This window comes from Gossypium raimondii, chromosome 4 (genome assembly GCF_025698545.1).
Source record: "Gossypium raimondii isolate GPD5lz chromosome 4, ASM2569854v1, whole genome shotgun sequence".
Taxonomy (NCBI): domain Eukaryota; kingdom Viridiplantae; phylum Streptophyta; class Magnoliopsida; order Malvales; family Malvaceae; genus Gossypium; species Gossypium raimondii.
In genome coordinates this window covers 13880245-13896822 of record NC_068568.1, presented here as the reverse complement: position 1 = coordinate 13896822, position 16578 = coordinate 13880245, and the positions used below count along the sequence as shown (strand labels likewise).

The following is a 16578-nucleotide window of genomic DNA, read 5'->3' as shown; positions in this document are numbered from 1 at the left end:
TTCTTTCAAATTTCCTGCATATAGAAATTGTGAAAGCTACCAACCCATACCAATCAACGAATAATTAGAAGTAAAATAACAACACATGAAATCCAACTATTACTATCTTCACGAAAAGTGAACATTGAACAAATTTCCAAGTTCTCGTACATAAACCTTAAACAACAAATTCCACATTCTGAGTTCTTACCTCTCCTGCTCAAAGCCAATCCTGCTGCTGCAACTTCAATGGCAAATAAACCTCAGACAAGTATTGAAACCCAAACGAACTCAATGCCTGAATCTCCGCCTTCTGTTTAGTCTTCACCATCAAATTCAACTCCTCAACCCACCCAGGGTTCTTCTTCACAAAATCTTCCTCCAATAAATCTTTCCCAGTCTTAATATCCTGTTCTGTCATTGGCAACCTACATTGCTCTGGTATCTTATACTTATCCAAATCACTTGGCCTTATCCCCAACCACTTGATATCCGGGGTAGTCAAATTTGCACTGTCATAAGACATGTTTTTCGATCCACACCCGTACACAGACAAAATTTTCAATCCATACGGATCACTATCAACCAATGCCAACACTGGAAGCTTCAACTCCATCTTCATTTTCTTCAAAAACAACCTTGTAGCCACATCCGGCTGCCCTTTTGCAGTCACAATTATACAAGGAAACCGATTGTAAAACCGATCTTCAGCTAATCTAATATAAGCTGCATCTTTTTCTACCAACAGAATAAACAATGCATCGCTCTGCATATCTCCGACTCGATCAATGTTAGGAGGAATTGCTTTTCCTCCCATTCCCATTTTAGTACAATCGATCATATCTCCGTTGTCACTAAAAATAAGTCTCCCAACGACCACTCCTTTTTCCGCAGCGATTACGTTGAGACTGGACCGAGTGCAGCCAAGTATACACGAAACGTCGTCCAGAACAGCGTCGGATTGAACCTGGTCTTGGAAGAGCTTAACGTCTGTGTAGAAAAGGTCACGCTTGGTGACGTGAATATTTTTGAGACAGAGTTGATGGACTAAAGAGAGGATCTTGGCGGTTATAGTGGTTTTGCGTACAGAGGAGATGTGGGAGAAAGGGCGGACGGTGGATTTGTCTTTTAAGACGATGCGGTCAAGTTCGGGGACGTAGAGTTGGTTGGAGGAAGAACGGGAAGGGACGGTGAAGGAGAAGCCTTGGCCGGAGAGGATTTGGTGGGTGAGCTGGAGAACGAGGGATTCGATGGTGGATTGGACGGAGGAGAGTGAGAGGTCGGACACTTCCCGGCAGGTGGCGGAGAGGGCCAGGTCGGCTAGGGTTAAGGGTTTGGAAGTGGAAGAAGAGGAAGAGGAGGTGACGGATTTGAGGATTTGGAGGATCTGGGCATCCGATTTGAGAAGGTTCTTGAAAGGCTGGGACGCTGAATCGGAGTCAGAGTCGGCACGGCGGCGCTTCTTGTCGGCCATGGAGATGGACTGTGGAGGGAAGATACCCAAGTAAAAGGCGGGAAATTGGGAAATGAGTGACGAAATAAATGCAAGGGCTAGCTAGTAGCTAGGGCTTGCCAGTCAGTTGTTCTTGAACGGAGAGAAGCGCATAAATTATGTAGTGTGGAGTAATTTCAATTTTAATATTCAACAATTTGATGCCATTAATAAAATTGAAGTAATTTGTTCTTATTAATTTTAAAAGTGAATAATTAAGAACAGTTATCATAAAGTTAATGTTTTATGTTAATTATACACAATTTTAATTGATATAATAATAAATTTAACTCTCAATATTTATATATTTTGTTAATTTGATCTTAGTTTTAAAAATCTAATAAATTTAACCTTGATTTTTACACATTTACACAAATATTGCGAGTTAAATTTATTAAATCAAGATCAAATTAGTAGAATGTGTAAACTTTGAGGCTTAAATTTATTATTATATCTATTAAAATTATGTAAAATAATGAAAAACATTAACCCCGTGATTAATTATCATTAGTTGCTCACTTTAAAAAATAACAGAGATTAAATTGTTCTAATTTTTTTGAGAAGGATCAATTTGCTCAATATCAAAATTGAAAAAAACTAGAGAAGTCTTTTTACAGGAGTTGGGAGAATAACAGCTTGTTTGGTTCACCGTGTTGGATATGCGATTACGCCTCTATTACTCGCGCCCCACCAATTCCTGCGTTTGGTTCGCTGTAATGCCCTATTACGGGCTTATACGGTTACGGACGTAAACGCGATATTCCCTGCTTCCTGGCCGATTTGCATTCCCTTCCAAAAACCAAGATTACCCTATTACGGACGCATTCCCGAAAACCTTCTCTGTTTTACCCTCACCAAAATCGACCTGCAGCCTCTCCCTCTCCCTCCCTTTCGAAATCGCCGAAATTGACCTCCCAACAGAAGCTGTTTCTGCAAAATCACCTCCACCCTCTCCCTCTCCGTCCCTCCCGAAATCGCCTCTCCCGTTTCACTCCATCGTCTCAGATCTCCGGCCCAACTGTTTCGGTAAGTGGTTCTTCTCTTTTTTTCATCTCAAATTTTATTTTCTTCCTCATGATTTTCTTTTTTATCATTTTATTTATTTATTCCCACCGATTATTCCCACCGGCCGAATGTTGTTTATTTTTAGAACTGATTTGGTTTAGTGGATTTTGCCCAATGATGGAAAACTCATTGAATGGAGCAGTTCGACTGATTTTCGCTTTAGAACATTTACTATCATCATTTGTTGTTCAATTCCTTTTCCTCTTCCTCTTCCTCTTCCTCCCCTTTTGTTTCTCTATCCTTTTTGGTTCCTGTCGATAACTCTCTCCTCTTTCCCTGTTCTCTTTCTCTATTCTTTCTATCTATAATTCTATTTATCTTCTTATTGACACAGATGATGGTTGATAAAATTCTCTTAATGAAAACCAGTTTGTTAACACTGTGAATGACCAGATATAGCTATGAGATTTGAGGGCTTTGTTGAACATTTTGATTGTAGGATTATCATTCTTTTTTTTCTCATGTGATTTGCATCTTGATTATACTCATGCGTACTTTAATGAATGCATTGTTATTAGCGGTTTTACGCAATGGGATTGTATTTTTTTCGTTAATTGGCCCTTAGTAACCCCAAAGACAAGATGGAATTGTAATGCTATCGAATAGTTGTATGATCTCATTGGATATGTTGTATGGGTCTTTAGTTTCATTTATCTTATGAACTATGTCAATCTCACTGGCAATGTCATACTTGAAATTAGTCTTTTGTTGCTAGATGAAGCTTCATTTCCTTCTTGATGCTTTTATTGCGTCTATTTCATCAATTATTGTATCCGTTTATAATTAGTTGCTAATTTGAAACCATTAAACATTTTAATTGTCTGAGAAAATATTGTGAACCCTTTTTCTGGTTTAATCCCAACTGGTATTTGTAAGTACGTTACCTTCCTAGTGATTCACTATGGTTCTAGTCAATATTTCACTGCTTTTGATACCATCTGTGTGACATATGCTTAATGAATTTCAAAGGTTTTGGCATGTGCCCAATGGCGAGAAGAAGCTGATACATTGGGTAGTTCTTTTGCTACTTAGTCTTGTTATTGTTTACCTTTTTCACCGAGCTCTGAAATTATTGATTGAAATGAAAGTCATGAGCATCACTATTGTTGAATTATGTTACTAAAGTTATATTTCTTTCTTTGAAATATATCTTCCTTTATTGTTGTTATAGGACTTTTAGGGTATCTAAAGCTTGATTAGAGCCTTGGTGACCATTGTACCTTTTGTTTTCTCAGTATATACTCTTTTAGTAAAACATAGTTTCTTCTTTCAATGATGTTATGTAGGGTTTTAGAAACCTGTGCCTTGGGTTTCATTGAGACTTATTACTGCTTTTGCCCCATGATGGAAAACTCATTTTTGATTGAATGGTTCTGGTTTTCTATTCTTCTCTGCCTTTTGCACTCCACCTCCTTGTGGAGGTTCACAATATTTTCAAGGTTCACAATATGCTTATCGCGTCTCTGATTGAGTTTAGTTTTTTAACCAAATCCTTGTGGCATTTGAATGGCAACTTTGTTGTTTGTATTTTAGGAACCTATAGATATAGACCTCATATTGTTGAATGAATTGCATGCTTCGCCCTTGTTATTTGTTATTTCTTTTCTTTTGCTCGTTTTTTGCTTAAAATGCTACTGTTCGTCACTAGGTTGATTGGTTGATTGACTGCTTGATTGATCGTGATTCCTTTGTTTGTAACTTTGCTTAAAATGCTTAGAAGTGTAAATTCTTTTGTATATTAGCACCCTTGTTAAATTTCTTACAAGTGAGGTTCCAGAAATTGATGTTCTATGTGAACTTCAGAGGTATTGGATCGTTAGCTACCGATTTGTTCCGACATAAATCGCTATGTCAAGTCGTAGTTGCATTTCAAGAGGTATTTTATAGTTGCAATTCCAAAAATTGACTGTTTTTATGGTTTAATCCATAGTAATGTTTTTATAGTTATATTTTGCAAGTGTTGATGTAATAAGTCGATTTTTATTGGAATTGAATTATTTGAATTTGGGATCAATTTCTTAAGTTGAGGTAGTTTGTAAATTTTAACCGAGCAATTACTGAGACTTGTACAACGATTAATTAAATGTGTATATTCATATACAACTCATTAATTAAATGTGTATATTCATATACTACTCATTAATTTAAAATATTTCTAAATAATTAAAATTAAAAATATTATTTTAATAATATTACATATATATCGACTTTTGAACCATTATAAATTAAACCTAATCCAATCATGAGTAAATAAAATAAAATAAAATTGGATCATTACATATAATCAAGTAAACAAATTGATTAAAAACATATGGATAATATATTAAAATTGGATCATTACATATAGTCAAGTAAACAAATTGATTAAAAACATATGGATAATATATTAAAATTGAATCATTAGATATAATCAAGTAAACAACTTGATTAAAAACATATGGGTAATATATTAATTGGATCATTAGATATAATCAAGTAAACAACTTGATTAAAAAACATATGGATAATATATTAATTGGATCATTAGATATAATCAACTTGATTCTAAACTACGGTTAATGTTAAATTTGTAACATTGTTGTACATAATTTAGTTAAGATTCTAAACTAGTATTGTTCATTTTTCTTTGATAGTGTGATATTGCTTCCTATTGAAGCAGCTTGTTTGATTGCTTCCTCCACCCACAGTTGAGCTTCTTCTTTTCACACAATCACCGTAAGTTCTTTGGCAATTAAATTATTTAATTTAAGTTTACTGTTATTGAAATTATGATTGGAGAAATGTGACCCTTTTAAATAAATTTGACAATATGGAACACATTAATATCTTACAGTAATGGCTCGTCTGCCTTTAATTGCACAAATTGTAAGGCGTAAAAGAATTGGAATTGCATTGACAATATGGTTGGAAATCTGTAACATCGCCTGTTGGTTTATACTTACATTGGGTGCCATCGATAGCCTTCATACTTATAGACCAAGGATTAGGTCCTATATTTTAGATTTTTATGCACAACGGGATCATGTGAAAAGGGTTATCATTTGAATGATTGGCGTCAGGGTTATCAGCCAAGTACTCCGCAAGAATTTTTTAATATGAAACATGCCTCAGCACGTAATGTTATTGAAAGATGCTTTGGGTTATTAAAAATGAGATGGGGAATACTTAGGAGTCCATCATTCTATCCTGTAAGGGTGCACAATAGGATCATTATTGCATGTTGTTTGCTCCATAATTTTATTCGAACCCATATAAGTATTGATCCTATTGAAGCGGAGGTGGGAGAAGGATTACCTAGTAATGTGTTAGATGACGATGAACCGAATATCGTCAATATTCATCCATCGGATGCTTGGGCTACTTGGAGGATGGAACTAGCCAACCAAATGTTCGATGAATGGCAAGCATCTAGACATTAGTTAGGTTTAGGGAGAAAATTAGTTTGAGTTCATTTGTTTATGTTATTTTATGTATATAGTTTGTGAAACTTTGGTGGTGTTTTTGTATTTTTTGTATTGTACTAAACTTGTTGAATTATAATTTGATTTCTTTTCATTCATCATGTGTTATAATTTTATTCTTTGTGAGTTTTTTATTCATGATATTGAACTCAATTTTAATTTTATAAAGTGCTCACCTTTTGATTCATGATATTAAACTTAATTTTAATTTGTTTTTTTTCTTAAGATAATTATGTCAGGTGTTTCGGAATCAAATGTTCCTTCCCAATCATCTCAAGGAACCAAAAGAAAATGGGTTCCAGAAGAACATGCAGCATTGGTTTCCTGCATGGTGGACTTGCACAATATTGGAACATTTAAAGCTGATACGGGGTTCAAAGCCGGTTACTTAAACGAGTTGGAAAAAATGTTAGAAAAGGCTTTACCTAATGCAATGTTGAAGGCTAGACCTAATATCGAGTCAAGGATTAGGTTACTAAAAAGGGATTGGTCAATCGTGTATGACATGCTTAATGGCCAAAACAACAGCGGTTTTGGTTGGGACGACCATAGGCAGATCGTTGTTGCTGAAGATGCAGTTTGGGACTCTTATTTAAAGGTAAGAATGAGTTCAAGTCTTAATTATCTTATTTTTACCAAACTTATAACTAATATGATTTCCTCATTTTTGTAGAGTCATAGAGAAGTCGGTCAGTTCAGACATCGTAGTTTCCCTTACTACGACCAACTTACTGCCATATACGCAAAAGATCGAGCGACTGGGAAAGACGCTCAAACAGCCGCTGACGTTCTTGAAGAAATAAATGCTGAGGATGTACCTGCTACAGATATTAATGAAGAAAGAAACGAATACTATGACTGTGATGCTAATGTCTCTTTGGATGACATGGATATTTCTGCTACAGAGCCGCAACCAGACAGAAACCAAGGGGGTTCATCATTTTCAAAGAGGAAAAAAAAAGAATTCTGATGCAAGTGGTCATTTTTCTTCTTCAGTTAATGATGCTGCCACTTTATTGGCTGAAAACATGCGGGCAATTGGTGAACAAATCAGTAGGAGTATTGCCTCCGATGTGGTAGTTCACCAGGGCATCCAAGAAAAAGCAGCAAATTTATATCCAACCTTATGTGAAATAGAAGGTTTAACTGTGGATGAACGGTTTCAAGCATTGAGTAAAATTCCAGATCATCCAACTCAAATGATAATTTTCTTTAGTTTACCTTCTGATGTACGGTTGGAATGGGTCAGAAGATTTCTTGCTGACCATTAAAATTTATGGTTTTGTTGATGACATTTTCGTAACTTTTTCTGTTTGTAATATTTGGGATGGTATGTCATATACAATGTTCTAACTTTTTGATGTGGCAAAACTGTATAACATATGGATTGTGACATAGAATTTCATGAATCTCATTTAACCTTTTGCTAATATTCATTGTTATTATGTTTATGCAAAATACAATTCTAAAGTTATTTATTATTGCTAATATTTTTTATTGTAGAATAATTAAATTATTTGTTCCACAAATGATATTTTAGCACATTAAATATGTATTACAGTTTAATAATAATAAAATAGATTATAAATTATATTTAATAATAATTATTTAAATTATATTTTATAGTATTATATATTATGATTTTAGTAAATTCATATAAGAATAAGAATTTTATTAAATTATATATTATTATTAAATTATATTTAATAATAATTATTTTAAATTATATTTTAGTATTATATATTATGATTTTATTAGTAAATTCATATAAGAATATTTATTAACAATTTTATTAAATTATATTTTATAACAATTATGTTAAAATATAATTAAATTATTTATTATTTATATTAATAATCTTATTAAAATTTAATAACAATAACAATAATCATCTACCTTAAAAAAATTCTGCTAAGGGTATTCTAGTCATTTTAACTTTTTTCCTTATGCTATTACACCTCTATTCCATTCAACCAAACACAAGAATACCATTACGCCTCTATTCCATTACATTCAACCAAACAAAAGAATTACCTATTACGCCTCTATTACATTACGCCTCTATTCCATTACAGCGAACCAAACGTGCTGTAAGTGTTCACGAAAGGAGGAGGTTTTACCTTTGCAATGTAACTTGTGAATTAATGAAAAAGTTCCTTTTTACATGAGCTGCTACTAAAACACTCCCATCTTGTTGCCCGACCTGCACAACATTCATGACCAAATTTTTGAGAATAATTTTATATTCGAAAACCACGTCCCAATGTTTGGAATTGGATATAGAAGACATTAAGTTGCTAAGTGCTAATATTTTATTTGGTAATATTAGGTTTATAATCCCTTCTTAATCATGATTTTGATCTATTTAATTTAAACTAAACTAAACTAATAATTGATAAATGATAATAATTATTATTATTAGTGAATGAGATGCTTCAATTCTTTAATATATTTTTCAAGTCACATCTTAACCATGTTGATTTATTATTATAAATTGAGCCAAATCAACATTTGGTATATTATATTATATTATATTTAAAATTTTATTTTTATAATAATTTTATTATTTGTTTTATCATTTTGGTCAAATTTTACTTAAACCATAACAAACAATATATTTAATAATGACAATAAATGTTTTATTTTCTTTTTATTGTCATTTTAATTAAAAGAAAATCTCTAATTTATCGCTCCTCCTTAATTTCAGCTTATTTATTTGAAAAGAGAGATATGACGGGCAATTTACCAATAAAGTCCTTTTTTCAAAAAAAAATCGAAATGGGCCCATTATTTAATTATTTACCAGAATGGTCATTTTTCCGCGAAATCGCATCCACGTTAGCGCGATGTCAGGGTACGCGTCAGGAAATCGCGTCCACGTCAGAGCGAGTTGCTGACGTGGCAACAAATCGCGCCCTCAAGGACGCGATTTGCTGTACGTCAGCAACTCGCGCTGAAGTGGACGCGATTTCGGTCCGCGCGTGAACAGTACCCAACGGTCAAAAATTTGACCGTTGCCCCCCCAACGGTAAAAAAAAACTATAAATACCCCCACCCCTTTTTATTTTTTCACAAACAAATCCTGTCTAATATTTCCTCTCAATTTCCTTCCAAAATTCTCTCAATTTCCTTCCAAAATTCTCTCAATTTCCTTTCTTTAAAATAATTTTAAATTTTTTTATATTTTTATAAATCGTAAAAATTTCTACGATTTCATCAATGGCCGGATCATTGACTCTTCTTGATATGCATCACATATCGGTGGAACAAATGAAAATGGTAAGTGTTAAATTTAATTTTTAAATATTATTTAAGAATTTTTTATTTATGCATTTTTAGATAATTATTAATTTATTATTTGTTATAAAAGTCTGTAGATCGGGTATTGGAATGCAATATCCGGAATATGCATGCTCCTCCATCACCGTTGGTAGAGAACTACCTGCGGGAAGCGGGTTTTTAGCACGTGGCGACGGTAGGTCGGGGATGCAAGTTGGACCCGAAATAGATCAGTGCATTGATTGAGAGGTGGAGACCCGAGACGCACACATTCCATCTTCCATGTGGAGAGTGCACTATCACTCTAGAAGATGTCAGTCTGCAGTTGGGATTGCGGTGGATCGGCACCCAACACGGGTCCGCCCAATCTAGCAATTGGGAGGTGGTGTGCTACGAGCTTTTGGGCGCTATTCCGGAGACAATGGAGGGAGGTAAGGTCGAGATGGGCTGGTTACGTGACACATTCCCTGATCCAAGTGAAGATTCAACCGAAATTGAAAGAATCTGATATGCTCGGACATACATTTTTCAATTAATTGGAGGTTATCTGATGCCCGACACGCCACGGAGCCGCGTACATCTAAGATGGCTGCTAAAACTCGTTGATTTTAGAGCAGTCAGTGAATTGAGTTGGGGGTCTACTGTCTTGGCAACATTATATCGGGAGATGTGCGGGGCGACGCGACCGAGGAGAGCAAACATTGGAGGTTGCCTGTCACTACTGCAGTCATGGGCACGGTTTCGCTTTCCATTTCTACTTCCTCGAGTGAACCACCCATATACATCCCCACTCATAATGAGGTAAATTTTATATTACATTTTACAATTATTATGTAGATTTTAAAAAATAAAAGTATGCTAAAAATTTATTTAATTAGGTGGAACCATCCGGCAAGTTATGCTCGATTACCGTCCTCTCTTGAAGATATACGGCTTCTATTGGACCAACGGTCGGAAGCAGAAGTATGTATTATTGCAAATAGATATTTCCATACATTCGCTAGTCGATTGATATTTAGTATTTAGTATTTAGTATTATGTATTATGTATATAACTAATATTTCTATCATGTTCATATAGTTTCAATGGACACCATAAGAGGATTCGGCAATTCGGGCAGTAACCCCGGAAGAGTTTTTACAAAATCCACAAACTTGGCACGTGAAAGTCGTGTTGGTCAACTACGCAACCGTGGAGCCGCACTAGACAGACAGAGTGCTACGACAGTTTGGATGTAGACAACCGATTCCGGTGGATCCTGAGGTGTTTGACGATCAACACAAAGTCGACCTTCAGCAATTGAATACGGATTGGACGAGATACTGGTCTGAGTAAATGGAAATGTGGAAAGATCGGTATGAATGTCTACCTACCTGAGGTGTTCCAGAGTTATCGTGCGTTCCAGAATACATGCCTTGGTTTAGGATCCATGGCAAGCCGTATTTATTGATGCCAGATGAGAGGCAGCGTCAAATACGTGTCGGAAAGGAAAGGCGCGAGCCTCTAAATCTAAGACGACAAGACGACGAAAGCAGCCCCTCAACGAGGCCCAGACATTCACCTGGCTCATCATCAGCGGCCATGCAATCACCAGGCCCAACGAGAGCACCGACGTAGTCACCCGACGCAGCAGTTCAACCGATGATACCCACGTAACCGCCTTTTCAGATGATGCCAAGTGCGTTTCCTAGCCCTTATATGTACCCTAACCCTTATATGTATCCTTTCCCGAGTTCTATGGCAGGTTGGAACCAAATGCCCGGTTCAGCTTCATTTCCTGTTTTGCCGAGCGGACCGCGAATGTATAGGCCAGCGGCGCACGAGGGATCGCAAGGGGGGCCGTCGGGGAGCTCTCCTTTTTACCAATCCCCACCAACGTATGGGTTTCAAACACCGTCGTCGTTCCTGATGCAAACACCTCCACATACACTATTCTTTGAAGGTGGATCATCGTCCCAAGTCCGGCAACCAGATGCCGAACCGGAAGAACCAGAATCACCACCGGAGGAACAACAACCGCCGTCGGAAGCTAGAGAAAGGAGGAATCCATCACAGAATCATTTACTGGTCGCCATGTGGCAATCGAATCCCGGGCATAGACATTGATTGCAGATTTAAATTTATTTGTACAAATATTTTGAATATTTTGAAATTATTTTATGTAAAAAAAAGAAATTTTGAGTTATTTTGATATTATTTGATGTAATAAAATAGAAGTTTATTTGATGTAATAAAATAGAAGTTTATTTGATGTAATAAAATAGAAATTTTTCGAGTTACTTTGATATTATTTGATGTAATAAAATAGAAGTTTATTTGATGTAATAAAATCCTAACCTAATTTAACCCTAAACCTTAACCTAATTTAATTAAAAACCCTAACCCTAACCTAATTTAATTAAAAACCCTAACCTAATTTAATACAAAACCCTAACCTAATTTAATTAAAATCCTAAACCTTAACTTAAAAACCCTAAACCTTAACTTTAAAAACCCTAACCTAATTTAATACAAAACCCTAACCTAATTTAATTAAAACCCTAAACCTTAACTTAAAAACTCTAAACCTTAACTTTAAAAACCCTAACCTAATTTAATACAAAACCCTAACCTAAACCCTAATTAAAAACCCTAACCCTAACCTAATTTAATTAAAGACCCTAACCCTAACCAAATTTAATTAAAGACCCTAACCCTAATCTAAATTAATTAAAGACCCTAACCCTAACCTAATTTAATTAAAAACCCTAACCTAATTTAATTAAAAAGTCAACCCCTAACCTAATTTAATTAAAAACCCTAACCCTAACCTAATTTAATTAAAAACCCTAACCCTAACCCTAACCTAATTTAATTAAAGACCCTAACCCTAACCTAAATTAATTAAAGACCCTAACCCTAACCTAATTTAATTAAAGACCCTAACCCTAACCTATATTAATTAAAACCCTAACCCTAATCTAATTTAATTAAAACCCTAACCCTAACCTAATTTAATTAAAAACCTTAACCCTAACCTAATTTAATTAAAAACCTACCCCAACCTAATTTAATTAAAACCCTAACCCTAACATAATTTAATTAAAACCCTAACCCTAACCTAATTTAATTAAAACCCTAACCTAAATTAATTTAAAACCTAAACTAAGTTAACAATGTTACATTCACGTAATGTCGATTTGGAAAAATGTTTTGACCGGTACTAACAATTAATAATTTTACATAATTTGATAATTTTACTAACCATTAATACAATTTTTGACTTAATAATTTTGCATTCACATAATGTTAGATTTGGAAAAATGTTTTGATTGGTACTAACAATTAATAATTTTACATAATTTGATAATTTTACTAACCATTAATACAATTTTTGACTTAATAATTTTACATTCACATAATGTTAGATTTGGAAAAATGTTTTGATTGGTACTAACAATTAATAATTTTATATAATTTGATAATTTTACTAACCATTAATACAATTTTTTGACTTAATACAATTTATCAATTAATAATTTCACAAACTTAATTTTTTACAATTACATTCAACTATTGCGATTAGGGCATGATCGACTTGTATGGCCTGGATTCCTACACCATCCGCACAACTTCGTTTGACTGGCTATTTCTCGGATATCCATATTGTTACGTATTCTACTCGAGCAAGGTCCACCCTTTGGTTTGCGATGTAATTCTCTATCCGGTAACAGCTCAAAAGGAGCAAGAGATACGGGCGGCCACTTACGTTCATTTGGGACCGGTGGGAAAACGTGTCTCCATACGTTGTACATGTTTTCTAATTTGTACACTTCGTCCACATAACTCATCAGATCCAGACGGAGTTTCTGACAAGCTGCAATAACATGAGCGCATGGATAATGAAGTGCATCAAACATCCTACAGTCACAAGTCCTATTTCGCAAGTGTACACGATATTGCCCGCCAACAGTAGCTTGGTGCGGTCTGTTAAACTCTGTCACGTGAAACCATAAATTGTCTCGATCGTGACACACTGTGTGCATGGTGTTTGCCCTCGCCTTGGCCTTGTTAATTTCTTGAACTACCTTACTGCACCATACATGGCCTCCCTGCATCTGGCCTGCATAACTTACTGCTCGCTTTTGAAATAGCGCCGCCAAACGAAAATATGTCTCTCGCACAACCGATGTTATCGGTAGATGGCGCCTTCCTTTAAGAACAGAATTTATGCATTCTGCCAGGTTCGACATCATATGGCCATATCATAGGCCGTCGTCGTATGCTTGTGCCCACTGTTCGAAACGTATGTTACAAAGGTAGTCCGCCCCTTCTCCGTTTTGGGATTGTAAAATTGCCAACATCTCGTGAAAACGATCTTTATTTATTTCATACCCTGCCAATATAAGATCATAGCGAATAATTTATACCATTTCTACCAATAAAACTAATTCAAATTGACAAATTAAATAACACAGATATAGACTAAATACCCATGTTGGTCACTTGTCTTTGTTTGCTCTTAGATGGATATTGCCTGTAGTAGTTCGAAGCAACGTGTCTTAGGCAATATCTATAGTGTGTGCGCTGCCATAAGCTTCCCTCTCGATCAAATGCAGCTAGTATACCGGTGCCCCGATCTGAAATAACACAGATATCAGGTTGGGGGCACACATGCCTCCTTAACTTAAAGAGAAAGAAATCCCAGTCATCAGACGACTCTCCCGGTGTTATTGCAAATGCAATTGGAAGAATTCTCCCACCGCCATCCTATGCCACTGCAAGCAATAGCCGATGAGTATACCTACCGAACATGAAGGTACCGTTAATTTGTACCAACGACTTGTAGTATGGAAATGCGTCCCGGCATTGCTTAAAGGTCCAAAACAGGTGTTTGAACACTTGGCATCCACGTAGCAATCAGCCGTTGTAGTACGCATGTTCCGTTTCAAGGTCTGTGATGGCACCTGGGACATATCTCTCTAGCACCTGACACTACTGCCATATTACATTATATGAGGCGTCTCACCCACTATGCATCTTCTCCAACGCCTTTTGTTTAGCTATCCAAGCCTTGCGGTAAGAGGGCGTGTACCCTATTTGGCTAGGGATATTGGCAATTAACACCGACACTGAAGTCCTAGGATCTGCTTTTATCGTGAGCAGTATCAAGCTAGCTAACATAGCTGAATCCATTTGGGGATGATCTTGTGAAACAACTACAGAGGGAGTACATTAAATAATGCAACATTGCATAATAAAAGTATTATTCAGATACAGTCAATACTGTACCTGCAACACATGTATGTGGACCTTTGTACTTTTTTATCTCCCACAACCCTGTCCTTTTCCTTAACGAGGCGTAGATTTTCCATGAACATGTGCCGTCTTGCACCGCACACTTCGCCTCAAACTTATCATATTTTGATTTAACGACGTGGTAGTTAACGCCGTTTTTGATGCTATGTTGTTTCAAAGCACCAATAAAACTATCCTTGTTGGTAAACTGGTTACCAACTTTAAGTTCACCGAAATCTACCCCCGAACTTGTACAATCACGTAATCGGTGTGGTAGATCTGGAAACTCTAACGCATCATCTGCAGACAGATCAACATTATGCATGTGGGCCGGAGGTGAGTATGCTTTGAATCGTGGATTTTCTTCCTCATCTGAACTCCTTTCAGCATCTTCAGCTTCTGTTGGAATAGGCTCCGGTTCAGAAAATAAGCCAACTTTTGCACCATCAGGCCCAGGCTCTCGAGGTGGATCCACATCGGAGTCATCTTCTAACCCACAATCATCTACAGCGTACGAGGTCCCCTCACCGGTTGACATCGTAGGGAGTATGTCATCCCTTCTTCTGGGCATTTGATAACGTCCCCAATTGGATGTAGATTGCTACCCAGTAGAACTTGATGCCATTCCCCAGTACGTATTTCCAACATCAAACGTCGAACCACCGACGTATATGTCTCATCCACCGACAGAGTGTCTTGTGGGGGATGTGCATTCGACACCGCTACCAAACATGGGCTGTTCCGTATTTTGTAACCCGCTAACCAAGTGTCAGCCAGGGGTCGTGTATACATCTCGAACACCAATCGGAAGTACATCAGTTGGCGATGTAAATTGTACATATAACTCAATATAAGGTGCTTCACTAGCAAGATGAGTCTGCACCATTGCCTTCAATCTATGAGCACTTTTTATGTCGAACGAGTCATATGTCATGGGATCAACAGAAGAACAAAATCGATATGTGATAGATAGAACTTTCATTGGCGTAGTTCCGAAAATTTTACGCCTAATTCTTTTACGAAGTTCTGTCAAATCTAGGTTCTGGTTAAAAACCAGTCGCACCGTATTCTCCGACAAAAAAACAACACCATTCTAGGTGTGGCAAACCTCACCATCGTAGTAAATAACAGCACTAATATGTTCACTCATATTTGAAACTCTAACCTTCTTAGCCTCTCTAAATTGTTTCTACTGTAACTTATGCATTCTGAGAACATTTTCTGCCTAATTTATAGCCTCAGCCCAAACATGCTACTGTAGCAAAAGCGCGTCCACGAAGGCGTGATTTCACAAATTCTTCTCAAATAGCATCCTGCTAGAAGCGATTTTATACTATTTGCTCAAAAACGTCGAAAAAAATTTATTTCTTACATGACCTACTGTAGCAAAAGCACGTCCACGAGGCCGCGATTTCACAAATTCTTCTCAAATAGCATCCTACTAGAAGCGATTTTATACTATTTGCTCAGAAATATAAAAAAATAATTATTTCTTCTGTGACCTACTGTAGCAAAAGCGCGTCCACGAGGGCGCGATTTCACAAATTCTTCTCATATAGCATCCTGCTAGAAGCGATTTTATACTATTTTATCAGAAACGTCAACTCGAAATTATTTCTTTCAGGACCTAAAAACCCTAAAAAGCCTGAACCCTAAACCCTAAAAGCCAAAAAAAACCTAGCTAGGAAAAATGGCAAAATCGCGTCCCTCGGAACGCGCTACGTGGTGCAGGAAATCGCGTCCACGTCAGCAACTCGCTCTAACGTGGACGCAATTTCCTGACGCGTACCCTGACATCGTGCTGACGTGGACGCGATTTCGCGAAAAAGGACCATTCCGGTAAATAATTAAATAATGGGCCCATTTCGGTAATTTTTGAAAAAATAGGGCTTTTATTGGTAAATTGCCCAGATATGACACTAGTTAACTAGAGTAATACATTCATTTATCAATAAAATAAAATACTATAAGATTTAACTTTTATGCAACAATAACAAAACTTCTATGAGAATAATTTAGTAAAAT

At 36.2% G+C, this 16578-nt stretch overlaps 2 protein-coding genes across 2 annotated transcripts; one reads left to right on the top strand and one right to left on the bottom strand.

Moving 5' to 3' along the window:
• Window positions 1-71: 71 nt before the first annotated feature.
• On the bottom strand, window positions 72-1588 carry LOC105768154 (DNA topoisomerase 6 subunit A). The gene has a single exon (XM_012587918.2). It carries the CDS (start codon window positions 1451-1453, stop codon window positions 200-202), a length of 1254 nt encoding a protein of 417 aa, XP_012443372.1. The 5' UTR covers window positions 1454-1588; the 3' UTR covers window positions 72-199.
• A 4641-nt stretch (window positions 1589-6229) lies between these two features.
• On the top strand, window positions 6230-7408 carry LOC105785531 (uncharacterized protein At2g29880-like). Its single transcript, XM_012611626.2, has 2 exons — window positions 6230-6595; window positions 6671-7408. Exons 1-2 carry the CDS (start codon window positions 6230-6232, stop codon window positions 6965-6967), a joined length of 663 nt encoding a protein of 220 aa, XP_012467080.2. The 3' UTR covers window positions 6968-7408.
• Window positions 7409-16578: the final 9170 nt, after the last annotated feature.

What these genes read in the sequence shown, in the direction of transcription:
- LOC105785531 (XM_012611626.2), top strand. Translation starts at nt 6,230, where the DNA reads ATGTCAGGTGTTTCGGAATCAAATGTTCCTTCCCAATCATCTCAAGGA. An exon ending in TTTGGGACTCTTATTTAAAG is followed by an intron (nt 6,596 to 6,670) that starts GTAAGAATGAGT and finishes TCATTTTTGTAG; the next exon opens with AGTCATAGAGAAGTCGGTCA.
- LOC105768154 (XM_012587918.2), bottom strand. Translation starts at nt 1,453, where the DNA reads ATGGCCGACAAGAAGCGCCGCCGTGCCGACTCTGACTCCGATTCAGCG.